At 36.9% G+C, this 14,226-nt stretch overlaps 1 protein-coding gene and 1 long non-coding RNA gene across 37 annotated transcripts in view; one reads left to right on the forward strand and one right to left on the reverse strand.

Annotated features, from left to right (window-relative positions):
* inpp4b (inositol polyphosphate-4-phosphatase type II B) overlaps positions 1–14,226 on the forward strand; it is a 405,764-nt gene that overhangs the window by 300,594 nt on the left and 90,944 nt on the right. For all 36 annotated transcript variants that reach the window (XR_015477090.1, XR_015477089.1, XR_015477091.1 and 33 more), the window contains one exon: positions 10,774–10,882. Coding sequence is in view for 31 of the 36 variants with exons in the window: in XM_087237863.1 (XP_087093989.1) it covers positions 10,774–10,882 (109 nt within the window). In the remaining 5 variants the exon portion in view is untranslated. The remainder of the gene's footprint in view (positions 1–10,773; positions 10,883–14,226) is intronic.
* The window catches only part of LOC147847018 (uncharacterized), a 919,394-nt gene that overhangs the window by 167,022 nt on the left and 738,146 nt on the right, over positions 1–14,226 (reverse strand). The gene's annotated exons all lie outside the window — the stretch shown is intronic.

The raw sequence follows: 14,226 nt of genomic DNA on the forward strand, positions 1-14,226 counted from the left end.
GGGTAGATGATTGTGTGGATATATGGATGGTTGAAGGATGGAACTGAGGATGGGTGATTTGATGGATGAGTTGTTAATGCAAAGAATGATGGGTGGATTTTTGGATTAACAGTTGGATGATGAAAGAATGAATGGGTTGATGACTGGATGGACGGATAGATGGATAATTGAATGGACAGATGAATGAGGATACGAAAGATTGATTCATGATCGGATGAATGGAAAGATGGATAATAGATTGAATGATGGGTGGATGTTTGGATGGATAGATAGAGGATGGAATATGGACAGGTGGATGACTGGATGGATGTATGGAGGGATGGATAGATGGATGACTGGATGGATGGATCAATGTGGAAAACAGTATAGGTGGATGATTGATTGAATGGATGGATGACAGAAGAATAGCTGGGTGGATGATTGGATAGATAGATGGATGCATGATGGATGAGTGGATGATCGGATGAATGTGGAAAAAAGAGTTGTGGATGAATGGATGGATGACAGTAGAGTGGATGATTGGATGAATGTATGGATAATAGAAAGCATGGATGGATGGATGATGGAAGTATGGATGGGTGGATGATAAGACAAATAGATGGATGACAGAAGAATATGTGGATTGACGATTAGATGGATGGATGATGGAAGAAGGGGTGGATAAATTGATGGATGTATGGATGGGTGGATGATTGGATGGATGGATAGATGATGGAAATAAATGATTGGTAGATCATTGGATGAAGGGATGAATGTATGATGGAAGTATGGGTGGGTGGGTGGATGGATGAATTAATGAGGAAAACAGGATGGGTGGATGATTGACTGGATGATAGAAGTATGAGTGTGTGGACGATCGGATGGATGGTTGGATGATTGAATGGACAAGGGATGTGTGGATTATTAGATGGACAGGTGGATGAATGAAAGAATAGGTGATAGGGCAGATAATTACTGCAGATAATTAGTTATTGGAAGGGTGAATGGGTAGACAGATGGTTAGATGATGGAATGAATGCATGGAGGAATGGATTATTGGTCTGATTTTTGGATGGATGATGTGAATTATTATTGTATGATTGGATTGATGAACAGAAAGTGGTTTCTGAATATAGAGGAGGAGGTGGTGTTTATGCTTGATTGCGAATGTTAAAATAATTATACTTATGTACAGAAGAATGTCATCCACAATCTTAAAACATGCATCTTGAGGATGACCCAGAGTGTGAAAGAGAAGAGCTGAATGACAGGATGAGAGTTTAAAAGCCGCTTGTCTTCAGTTTTTAAAGCTCATCATTTCCTCTGTGTTTCTATCCTGAGGAGACAGTAGTGGACAGCACTTCAAAGGCTCCACGTCAACATTCACACTAAATGTCACCCGTGTTTTTGTTTGTCTGTTTTTCCTGCTGGTGACAAGACACTTAGCTGCGCTTAAGTACCATAACATGACAAATATTTAAGCCTTTTTGATATGCCGGCTTTTTAGAAACACAGAAGTGTTTGCTAATCTTTCTAAACCTATTCACACATTCAGATGTCAAGTCTCGTCTTACATTTCTCACTGAATATCCTATTTCGCATTATAGAAGAACTGAGCGTTTCACTTTAAACTAGAGCAGTCAATCTAAATCAGTTGTTCATCTGATTTAATTAATTACAATGATCACTTTTAAAAAAGCATCAGAATTTGATTATCTAGACCAGGGGTGTCAAACTCAATTCCTGGAGGGCCGAAGCCCTGCACAGTTTAGTTCCAACCCTGCCCCAACACACTTACCTGTAGGTTTCAAACAAGGCTGAAGGACTCAATTAGTTTGATCAGGTGTGTTTAATTAGGGTTGGAACTCAACTGTGCAGAGCTGCGGCCCTTTTGGAACTGAGTTTGACACCTGTGATCTAGACATATGCTGTGTGCATTCATGTACATATAGCAACCCGGCCTCATTGTGGAAACGTAGCCCCGCGGACGTTTCTGCGGACCGCGAGATGCGTCCTAGGAGGTACGTATTCGAGCGTTTTTTGTTTTTGCGGATCCGCACGCCGTTCACGCCCGCGCTGTTCTCGCGCGAAAAGCCGCCGGATCGGCCGACCCGGCCGCCCTCCTCTTCCTCCTCCTCCTTCCCTAAACCCGAGCCACGGTTTGCAAAAGCCGTCCAGAAAAAAAAAAAGTAAAAGCCCTCGTCTTTGATTTCGACCGCATTTTCGGATCCCGCTGCGTTCTCGCCCTTATTTTTTTAGGATTCTGTTTTTCGTCTTACCTGATTTCCGGAACTGCTGTTCCCCGGACTCGATCCCGGTCATCGTCCCCGCGGCCGGCTCCTCCTCCTCTGTGGCCTCCGCTCTGCCGACGCAACGCTATGAGCTAAGCGGACAAACTGGTTGCATCGGGACAGTCCTCCATTCGGAGGCGAGCCGTCGGCCGGCGAGCGCGAAGAGGAGGAGCGGAGCGGCGCCACACCTCCCCGCAGTGTTCGCTCGAAAAAAACCAAACGCGTCCGTACGTTCCTCCGGCCACGTAAATCCGGCCACGTTTCCAGAATGAGCTTGGGTTGACCTTTTGCCAATCCAAAGTATTTACTTTAAAAAATGTCAGTGTCAGTATTGTAACGCAGACTCTGGAGGTTGTGAATTTGCAAGCTTTTTTTATTATAGTACCATAAACTGCAACACAGAAATATATAACACTTACTAAAATAAGCAAATGAGCAAAGCAGGAGTAATCAGACCAGGCACTGGTCAGGGCACACAGAGAGAGATCATAGGTGAGATTCCAGGCCATGGTCAGGGCAGGCAGCACAGAGTCAGAGACGAGTACACTGGCAGGGTCAGGGCAGACAGAGAACAATCACAACTGTAGAAAACAGTCAAGTAGGCAACCAAAAACACAATCTAGCGATTTAAAACAACTCTCAGAATTGTCTGCAAGCAAAACAAGACTCTGCAATAAACTGAGATTCAAGAGTTCACACTTAACTGATGATTTATAAAAGCTTGTTTGGCATGCTGTCCCGGGAGAGAGCCCCGAGCTCAAAGGCTCCTCGAGCCCGGGGCTTCCTCCTGTTGGCAGAGCGAGAGGGGAGCCTGAGCTCGGTGGATCTTAGAACTCCCCTGCTGTGGTAGCTAAGGGAACACAAGGGGTAAACAAAAGCTTGATTGTTATGTATGTTAAATGTCTTTGGATGGTGGGAGGAAACCGGAGCACCCGGGGAAAACCCACGCGGACACGGGGAGGACATACAAACTCCTCACAGAAACTCCCACCGGTCCTGTGGAACCAGGGCTGGCAGTGTTCTTGCTGTAGGGCTCACAGTGCTAACCACTGGGCCGCCGTGCCGCCCAATCAGAGGTAAAGAAGGAGTATAGGGGAGGAGGGGGGGGTTCTTCCAAACGAAGATAAAATGAACTGAAAACTGTGGCTATTTATAGTAGCTTAGGGCTCATATGATTGGAAGATAGTGATTAGTAAATGCGAGACCGGCCGTGATAAATCATGAGCACGTGATCCTCTCGAAATTAGTTTATGAATAAACTTCACTTAGAGTATTTATGTTGCTGTGTGTATTTCTGTGCTAGTGAAGATTGCCATCAGGTGCAGGACAGTAAGCACCAAATACAGGATTGTGGGATTGGGAGTCCAGAAACAGCTTTAGTATTCCGGTTACGATGACCTCTGCTGGTTGGTGAGGGGATTAGCTGGCACCAAGCTGGTGACAAGTATATGTAAACATATATACCTTTTTTATTTTCATACAGTGCTCTGTCTGTGCTATCTTGTACTTATTTCAGAGATGGACAAAATAATTCTGATACACTCACCCTCATGCTGTTCCTGCCCTTATGAAAATCTCATATATGGCCAAATATGCATATATATGATTTAGATATGTAATTAAAGCCAATCTACCTGGACATTCATTCATTCATTCATTCATTCATTCATTCATTCATTCATTTTATTTTCTGCTTAGTCCCTTTATTAATCAGGGGTTGCCACAGAGGAATGAACCACTTATAAAACATGTTTTACAAAGCAGATACTCTTCCAGGTGCAACACATCTCTGGGAAACATCCATACACACTCATTCACACACATAAACTACTGACAATTTAGCCTACCCAGTTCACCTGTACCGCATGTCTTTAGACTGTGGGGGAAACCGGAGCCCCCGGAGGAAACCCACGTGAACGCGGGGAGAACATACAAACTCCATTTAGAAACGCCAACTGACTCAGCCAAGGCTTGAACCAGCGACCTTCTTGCTGTGAGGAAATACCATGAAAAAATGTCCTCAGTCTGTTAAACATCATTTGGGAAATATTTGAAAAGGAATAATAACTTTGACTTCAACTGTACATGTAGTTGGTCCAATATGCTTGTGCACAGTATGGAATCAACACACTAAATTAACGTGGTAAATTGGCATCCCTATTTTTAACGTGTCTTAGCCGCTGCAAACAATTTGTCTCCACCGCTGAGAGACACAGGTGCCCGAACCCCTCGGATCAGAGCCTCCATTTATAGGCACTGCAAGAACCTGCACAAATCGCCTCCAAATTGGGCCAAGCGTGACGGATGATCCTGACCCGTATATATGCCACTGTATTCATCGTGCGGGCACACTGTTGTGAAACAGCCAATTAGATGCAGTGGAAGGAGCCGGGGAACTGCACGAAAACCTCGTCGTCATTAGCTGAGGAAAAAAGCGGCCAGGAAAGCCTTAGTGGACGCCGTCATTGTGCTCCCGATGCTCCGGGGTCAGTGGGTTTCAATGGGTCTGCATCATTATTGGCCATTTTAATGTGTAGCGCACACTTCCAGAGGAGCCCATTGGATGACCTTGCATAAATCTCTAGCAGAAATACTGTACGACCTTTACTGTGACCACATGCAAACACATCTCGCATTCATTTACTCCAGGGTTGGGAATAAGAGGGGATAAACAGAGCCAGACACAATCTACAGAGATTTTTGGCTGTTTATGCACAGAATTACAAAACATTAATAATAAGATCTGTGGACTTATGTGTTGATTTTTATTTATGAATGATTTTGGGAGAATAGTAACTAAAAACCTGAACATAAAAAAGGACATGAAATAGAAAAACAGTATGTTTTACAAAGAAAATCTAGTTAGAACTTCTTTAAAGCAAGTCTTCCATATAATAGTTCTACTAAAAGACAGAAAATATTACTTCATGAATTGTATAGTAAATAAATCCTATGAGAATTTGCAAATTAGTCAGTGAAATAACTGAAATTAATATAAAAACTGAACAAAATATTTGTTTACACATTTACAGAAGTAAATACTGTAAATAGACTCAATGATGGGCTAAAAATCTGTGATAATATTCCAACCCAGGCTCATTGTAAATGTGTGCCCAGGGCTACATTTTTGAGAACCGAGAAATATGTACTCTGGGCTACATGCTCTTGCTGTTTTTGTTTTCACAAATCCACTAGAGGGCGCCATATGCAGGTTTGACCATCTTAAATACGTTACACGGGCATGTTTTCTCTTACGTGCTATTTCTCGTAAATCCACCAGAGGGCACTGTGTACCTCTCTGACTCTATCAAATACGTTACTTGGGGCACGTTCTCTCATACATGCTATGTCTTGTAAATTTACCAGAGTGTGCTGTGTACATTTTTGACAATCTCAAATCTTTTGTTTATGTGCTTTTATTGCCTATACAGAGTCTGTGCCCACAGAAATCTGCATGTTATTTAGCCCCTCATTGAGTCTATTTAATTACTTTTGTAAATGTGTGTAAATTTATATTTATTCGGCTTTAATATCAATTTCAGTAATATTTTTAAATAATATGCTAATGTGTTTGATATATGTACAATGCAGCTTGTAAAGTAATGTTTTCTGTCTTTTAGTAGATATATATTTCATGATAGACTTGCCTCTTTTGCTAAACAATTGGTTGTAATTTGATTTACAGTGTAATAATTAAATAAAAAGATTTTAAAAATGTATTTTATATATATATATATATATATATATATATATATATATATATATATACATATATAATACATTTTTTTAATCTTTTTATTTAATATATATATATATATATATAAATAAATAAATATATATATATATATATATATATATATATATATATATATATATATATATATATATATATATATATATATATATATTATTTATTTTTTTTGTATTTTTAATTTTATCTATTACGTTTTTTGTTACCAAGCTCTTTAAATCATTCTGCATAAATCCACTTTAGAGGATCAGAGGGTTTTATAGGGGTAGTTCATCATAATTTACTCTCAGGTAGTTTCAAAACGTTTTGAGATTCACAAAAGAAGATATTTAGAACAAAGTTGTAAACTGGCAGCAATTTCCTTCTATGGATGTCAGTGGCTGCCAGTTTACAACATTCTATCTCAAAAATGATTTGAAACCACTAGAGATTAAGTAAATAATAATTAAATATACATTAATTTATAGCACAATCGCCTCACAGCAGCAAGCCCCGGCTGAGTCAGTTGGCATTTCTGTGTGGAGTTTGCATGTTCTCCCCGCGTGGGTTTCCTCCGGGTGCTGCAGTTTCCCCCCACAAGTCCAAAAACGTGGTACAGGTGAATTGGGTAAGCTAAATTGACTAGTGTATATGTGTGAATGAGTGTTTGTGAATATTTCCACAAACATGGAAGGGCATCCGCTGTGTAAAACATACTGGATATGTTGCCGGTTCATTCCGCTGTGGCGACCCCAGATTAATAAAGGGACTTAGCCGAAAAGAAAACGAATGAATGAATGAATGAACTATCCCTTTAAAACTCTCTATGTGTTTCCGAGTTTTTTCAAAATATCTTATTTGTGTTTAACAGAGGATAGTAAGCTTTGGAACAAGTTGAAGGTGAATAAAAGATGACAGGATTCAGATTTTTCTGTTGTATTTAATAGATGATCTCTTTGATTCTTTCAACAGAGCAGCCTGATCTGAGGTCAATCAAAGCCATTGGGATGAATCCATAAAGTCTGTGTGAATTGTGTTGTCAGAAAGCACAGTTTGAACACTTTCACAACCTCGCAAATGTATAGCTCAGAAAATATACAAGCAGGAATATGCAGTCAAACCGTTATTGGTTGACATAGCGAGCCGTTTCTCCTTCACATCTCTCGTACAGCTCTGAATGTTTAGTAGACTAATGATGCCTGAGATTGAATTCTTGGAGGACTGCAATTTTCTGTTTCCACGAGGTGCTTTTAAACTAATATTCAGGAGATGTTTAAATAAGAGAAAAAGACTGAGATTCCAGGAAATCAATTAGCATATGCTATTTTTTATGAAACAAGGTGGTTGGATTATCTGCATAGGCCATGATAAAAAATCTGACTCACTTGTGAGCTGGATAGAAGGGAAAGTAGAGGAAATGTATCATTCTAAATCTGCTTTATTATTATAGTTATATATTATCAGCCTTGTTGTGTTTATATTGATATATATAGCATAGTTCTACTTTATACATACACACAGCAAATATAGGTTCTACAAGGCATGTATATTAAGAAATCCAGTTATAATTTCCTAAAGTTGTTTTAATACATTTAATAATATACAATTTATTGAATGTTTTGATATTATATTATATTTAAATCTCTCTTTCTGTGCTGAAAAAACGTCAACTGTATATATACAGTTGAAGTCAGAATTAACCCCCCCCCCCCCTTTATTTTTTTCCCCCAATTTCTTTTTAGCGGAGAGAAGATTTTTTCAGCACATTTCTAATCCTAATAGCTTTAATAACTCATCTTTTATAACTGATTTATTTTATCTTTGCCATGATGACAGTAAATAATATTTGACAAGATATTATTCAAGACACTTCTATACAGCTTAAAGTGACATTTAAAGGCTTAACTAGGTTAATTAGGTAAACTAGGCAGGTTAGGGTAATTAGGCAAGTTATTGTATAACCATGGTTTGTTCTGTAGACTATCAAAAAAACAAAATAGCTCAAAGGGGCTAATAATTTTGTCCCTAAAATGGTTTTTAAAAAATTTAAAACTGCTTTTATTCTAGCCAAATAATAAAAAATAAAATAAGACTTATAAAAAAAAATATTGTATCAGACATACTGTGAAATTTTTTTGGCTCTGTTAAACATAATTTGGGAAATATTAAAAAAAAGAAAAAAAAAATCAAAAGGGGGGTGAATAATTCTGACTTCAACTGTCTATATACATATATATATATATATATATATATATATATATATATATATATATATATATATATATATATAGTGACACAAACAAATAATAGTTTTATAATTATTATATATAATATATGTATAATATATAATATATTAAGACATATAATAACAACATTTTTATGCAATATATATAATATTATTGTAAATCTAAAATATGTGATAAAACTGAAACAAATCCATGAAAAAAAAATTCTGATATATTTCTTATAATTATTTATTATTAGCATTGTTTTATTTTTCTATAATACATTTAATAATATACAATTTATATTCTTATTTTAAATGTAAGTCTATCTCCCTCTCTCTCTCTCTCACTCTCTCTCTCTCTCTCTCTCTCTCTCTATATATATATATATATATATATATATATATATATATATATATATATATATATATATATATATATATATATACGCACACTATTTGTTACATAAACAACATTTTTATACAGCTTTTAAAAATAAGAATAATTTAAGAAATAATATATTAATAAGAAATGTTATGATATATTTCTTATAACTGTCTAACTGTATATGATTAGAATTGTTTTTAATTATATTATATTACATTCTACACAATATTTCCTAAACTGTGATTTTTAATATACGATAGTGTAATGTGAAGCGGATGCTGACAAAGGAAGTGCTGATCCAAACGCAGGTATATTGAACAGAGATGGTCAGGCTAGCAACGGTCAACACAGGGGGGAAACCAAGTGTGCCGCAAGCCTACGTTTGAGTGAAGGTTTCGGCCGTTAGATCGCCCCCTGGGGGCTGGCTGCAGTACAAGTCATAAAGCCCGCCTCCTCCGTGTTAATGAAGGAGACTTGAGCCCAAATAAAAAAAAATATTACACTTGCAATAAAATGTCCCGAAAGATAGTTCTGGTCGATTAAGGCACTGGTTATTGTGCTGAAATAGGTGCAGATCTTCATTTTTGTAAACAGTTTGTTTTTAGCAGTAATTTAATGCTGGGCGTGTCATCGTGATTGACAGCTGTGATTGACAGTTTCTCAAAGCGTGGCGTCTGAGCTTCGGCAGGAGACTGAAGTAGACTGAAATGTTATTATTCGATTTCTGTGTTATTTTACCATGACAAAATGAGTTCAGCAGTAAACTATAGTTTCTGACATACATGATCCTGGTGGAACACTGTTTATTCGCTAAGTTCAGGGCTTTATTAGTTTGCTGATACACGCCTAGCCACCCAGATAGCAAAACACAGTTCCGGCTAGATTCTCGCCTGCCGGAGACTTATCTCTTAGAGCTCAGACTGACTAATGTTACCTCTGCTGGACCTACTCCGGATGCCTGGACTCACTACCCAATTCCAGCCCGAGTCAATCGAGCCAGATGCGGCGGCCGAGCGAGCAGGCGCTGCCGCATGCGAGCCGGAATCAGCCCGCGACGCCGCGAGTAAGTTATGCGCTGCGGCCTGGAGCTGGCGCGATTGAATATATAAAACCCTCATATTTGTTAACGTTATTACATCCATTTGTGTTGATATGACAGCAAACGCATGCTGAGAAGTTCGGGGGGCGTAGTTGATTTTACATAAAGCGTTTGATTGGAAGCTCGACTCTGCTCATTTTCGCGGCTCCTCCTCTGGCTCCATCAGACAGTCCTTCTGCGCATGTCTGGCTCCAATTTCAGCAGTCTTTTGCGACAGTTTGTGCCCGTCAAGCAGGCGTTTTGCCCTCAAGGCGTTCAATGGGAAAAAGGGCTGTCGCGTCGTCCATATTTTTTACAGTCATTGGGGGAAACAGATGTATACAGGCAATCTAGAGTTATGGTCGTAAAACAGGCGGGTGGTCAGAAAGGCAGGCAGCAGACAACATAAACAAACAAACAAGGCGAGCGTCAAAAACATGGCACAGCAAGGCACGGGAAACGCATCGTAATGTTCCCAAAAGCAGTATAACAAGACTCAGCAATGTGTGTGTGTGTTTGAAAGTGTATAAATAGTCTGTGTAATTAGTCCTGAACAGCTTCAGCTGTGTCTGTTTGCAATCATGGGAGATATTTTTTTATATATTAATTTTTTTTCCAAATTATAACACAGATCTGGTATGAAATGTGCTTGTGCTGAATCTCTCCGTATAGTGAGTGCACTTAGTACTGAATAAATTTGCCTATAACATTATTTAATAAAATAGTTGGGATGAAACTGAAGGATATTGACTTTTCAACAAACATTTCAGCTTCATCTTCACTCTTCAGCATTATTCCTTCAGTCTTGCCGTTAAGCTACAATACAGCAAAGAAAGACAAAGCAAAGCCTCTGGAGCTGCTTGTTTTCCACACATCCCACACGTTTAAACGGCTCTACTGTTTACTGTTCAACAGACGGATCGCAGGTCCTTCAGAGAAATAGAGGAACAGGCTGTTTGGATGTGTTCACCGAACAACGGGAAGCACATAAACCAAGACCAAACGCAGACGTAAATGGTGCGCTGTGGGCTTGTTTGTGATTTGCGAGGCCTGTTGAAGAATGTTTTGCTGTTTCCTTCACAGATTCCTGCTATGATGTGGTCACAGTAGGAGCTCCGGCAGCCCATTCGCAAGGCTTCAAGAACGGGGGATTGCAGAAACTGCTCAGCAAATATGAGTCTGAGAAGAAGAGGTCAGTCTCTGATGATTATTCTTCTCTGTAGTGATGAAGAATCTTAGAGCTGTTTTCAAACACCACTGTCATGTCATATTTATAGTGCTTTTTTGTCATAGTGCAGATAAATGGAGTTTTTTTTTTCCAAAAGAAAGAAGTGATTGTAAATTGTCTGAAATGTGTCGCCTACAATTCCTGCAACAGTTATCAAATAATTAATAATTGGTTGTTTTGAAGTTAACAATGAAACAGTATTTCTTACAGTATTTTATCTTGTGGATAAAGTCTTATTTTGTTTCATTTAGCTAGAATAAACTTTTTCAAACATATACGATTACAATCAAAATTATTCACCCCCTTGATTATTGTTTTCACCAATTTCTGATTAACGGAGGGAAGATTTTACAACACATTTCTAATAATAATAGTTTTATTACTCATCTCTAATAACTGATTTATTTTATCTTTGCCATGATGACAGTAAATAATATTTGACTACATATTTTTCAAGATACTATACAGCTTAAAGTGACATTTAAAGGCTTAACTAGGATAACTAGGCAGGTTAGCGTAATTAGGCAAGTTATTGCATAATGATGGTTTGTTCTGTAGACTATCGAAACATATATAGCTTAATAGCTTAGGGGCTAACAATTTTTACCTTAAAATGGATTTTAAAAATTCTAAACTGCTTTTATTCTAGCTGAAATAAAACAAATAAGACTTTCTCCACAAGAAAAAATATTATCAGACATACTGTGAAAATTTCCTTGCTCTGCCAAACAACATTTGTGAAATATTTAAAAAAGAAAAATAAGATTCAATGGGGGCCTAATAATTCTGATTGCAACTGATAAATTTGCATTACATTCTGATAAATATTGTGTGACTTCCTTGCTGTGTTAAACATCCCTTTGGAAATAAACAGGTATATATTTTTAAAAAAATGTTTTCATTTCACATTAATTCACATTTAATTTCATGTTGACTTCAAAACAACCAATTGCTTTATTAATTAATTGATAACTGTTGCAGGAATTGTAGGCAGACGCAAAATTAATTCTGTCAGAGTTTCGTCAAAATACCTCCAACTGGAATTATATTTTGTTATTAGATGGCAAATATATAAAATTATATGACATGTATGTTTTCCACTTCATCTGATTTATATTACGACATTACCTTCTTCTTCTTCTGCGTCTTCTTGCTCAGTACCATGTCTTCGAAAGTGGTGATATTTTCAACAGTACGGGCAGTGTGTGGACGAGCACTCCCCGCCACACAACATACTGATCCAGTGCGATCAATTTTCGCCAACAAGTAATCCGATCCAGTTATTAGTTGGAAAAAATAATGAAGAAAACATGAAGCACTGTCATCTTTTAGTTCTCGTAAACCTTTGATCAAACTCTTATCTTCATTCTAAAACACCATTTTTATTTAAGCCTTGCGCATCTAAAAATAAATACGTCATTGTTACGCCATCATAACATCATCACCAAGAAGAGTAAATAAAAGGATTATTTTAATGCACCAATTGCACTGATATATATATATATATATATATATATATATATATATATATATATATATATATATATATATATATATATGTATTTTTTTTTTTTTAGTTTTTTTTTTTTTAGTTGGCTACAGAACAAAACACTGTTGTCCAATGACTTAATTGGCAATCACCTGATCAATTAGTTAAGCCTTTACATTGCACTTTAAGCTGAATACTAGTGACTCGGAAAAAGCTATTAATATATATTCTAAGAAATAAAACCTATGACTGAAATATGTGTCATTTATTTATAATAATTATAATATATAATTTATATATCTAAAATTATTGAAATTATTTATTATGATATATAATACTTCCCCAGTGATGGGCTGCAGCTGGAAGGGCATCTGCTGTGTAAAACATATGCTGGATAAGTTGGCGCTTCATTCCGCTGTGGTGACGCCAGATTAATAAAGGGACTAAGCTTAAAAGAAAATGAATGAATGAATGAATATAAAATACAATAACTAATTACACTATATTTATAAATAAATATATTTCATTTAGTTATTGAAATTAGTTATTAAAACTATTATGTTTAAAAATCTCTTCGTTAAACAGCACTTGTGAAATATTTCAGTTAAACATTTTCTGAAGGCCTGATCATTTATCTTCAACTAGGTTTAAAACAAATTTGCATAACATCAGCGCTGTAAAAGAAATCTGAAAATTAGCAGTTTTTCATTTATTTATTCTTTTGAATCGCATTATGAGACCCTAATCTTTCCTCTGACAACTATAAAAGTTTAAAAGATTGAAATAGTGACTTTTATTAAGATTTAATAGTTTACATTGATGTATTTTCTGGGTTGGCAGTGTAAATTATAGTACAGACACCTGGTAATAAACTGCAAATAATTAAAACATTTTCTATACAATATATTGTTTCAAACTACTAAAAAGTCAATAAAAGACACTTTGGTAAACTGCAGAGTTGAAATTTCATTAGTAAAAGTCATCAGAGCAGAGGTCAAGTAACCATAGTGCAATTCAAAACCATAGATAAACACATGTAAATCACAAAATACGGAAATGGAAATTAAGAAATACTTTTTACAGTGACTCTATGACCATTATTGGCTGTCTATGAAGAATATCTATTGATGTTATGGAAATATTAAAATGTTTTTTGACCTTGAATGGAGGTAAACCTCTAGCAGGAAGCTCCAAAACCAAATTAGCAAACTTTAAAATCACACAATAATCCATGAAAGCCTCTGTTTGTGCATCAGACACTCCAGCATCTTTTGTTATAGTCATAAACTAAAGTTTATCTTTTTAAATGTAAAATACACCATTAATATCATTTGCACGGATTTGACTTTACACAAGATTAATTTGTTAACCCCAAACGCTGCTCATTTGATGAGATATTACAAATTCATATAATCCCTAGACTTCCGGACATTATTTTGGCAGTGTTCAAGGTGGCAAAGCAGCATAGATGTGGTATGTATTGACTTTGTGACGCATATAGCGATGGCTGGGAGACTCAATAACTAGCGGCGAGGCCAACGAGCGTGTCAATTGATTATTTTGCTGGAGAGGAGAGTAAGCCGTATGAGCCGCAGCGCATTTACTTGTATTTCTAGGGAATTGTGGAAAGGTTGCATCATTCGCAAGCAGATCTCTAATCCGCACGCGCACATTTTCATCTTTTTGAAGTTAATATTGTTGATGTTTTTTTCCTTCAGGCTCAAATAGTTTCCCTCATTACGACTCTTTAAGTTGATCAATCGCTTAATCCGGTCAAATCCAGTTTGATTCTGATGAATGATGCAACATGTATATATAC

Source organism: Danio rerio, chromosome 1 (genome assembly GCF_052040795.2).
Source record: "Danio rerio strain M-AB ecotype USA chromosome 1, GRCz13ab, whole genome shotgun sequence".
NCBI lineage: Eukaryota > Metazoa > Chordata > Actinopteri > Cypriniformes > Danionidae > Danio > Danio rerio.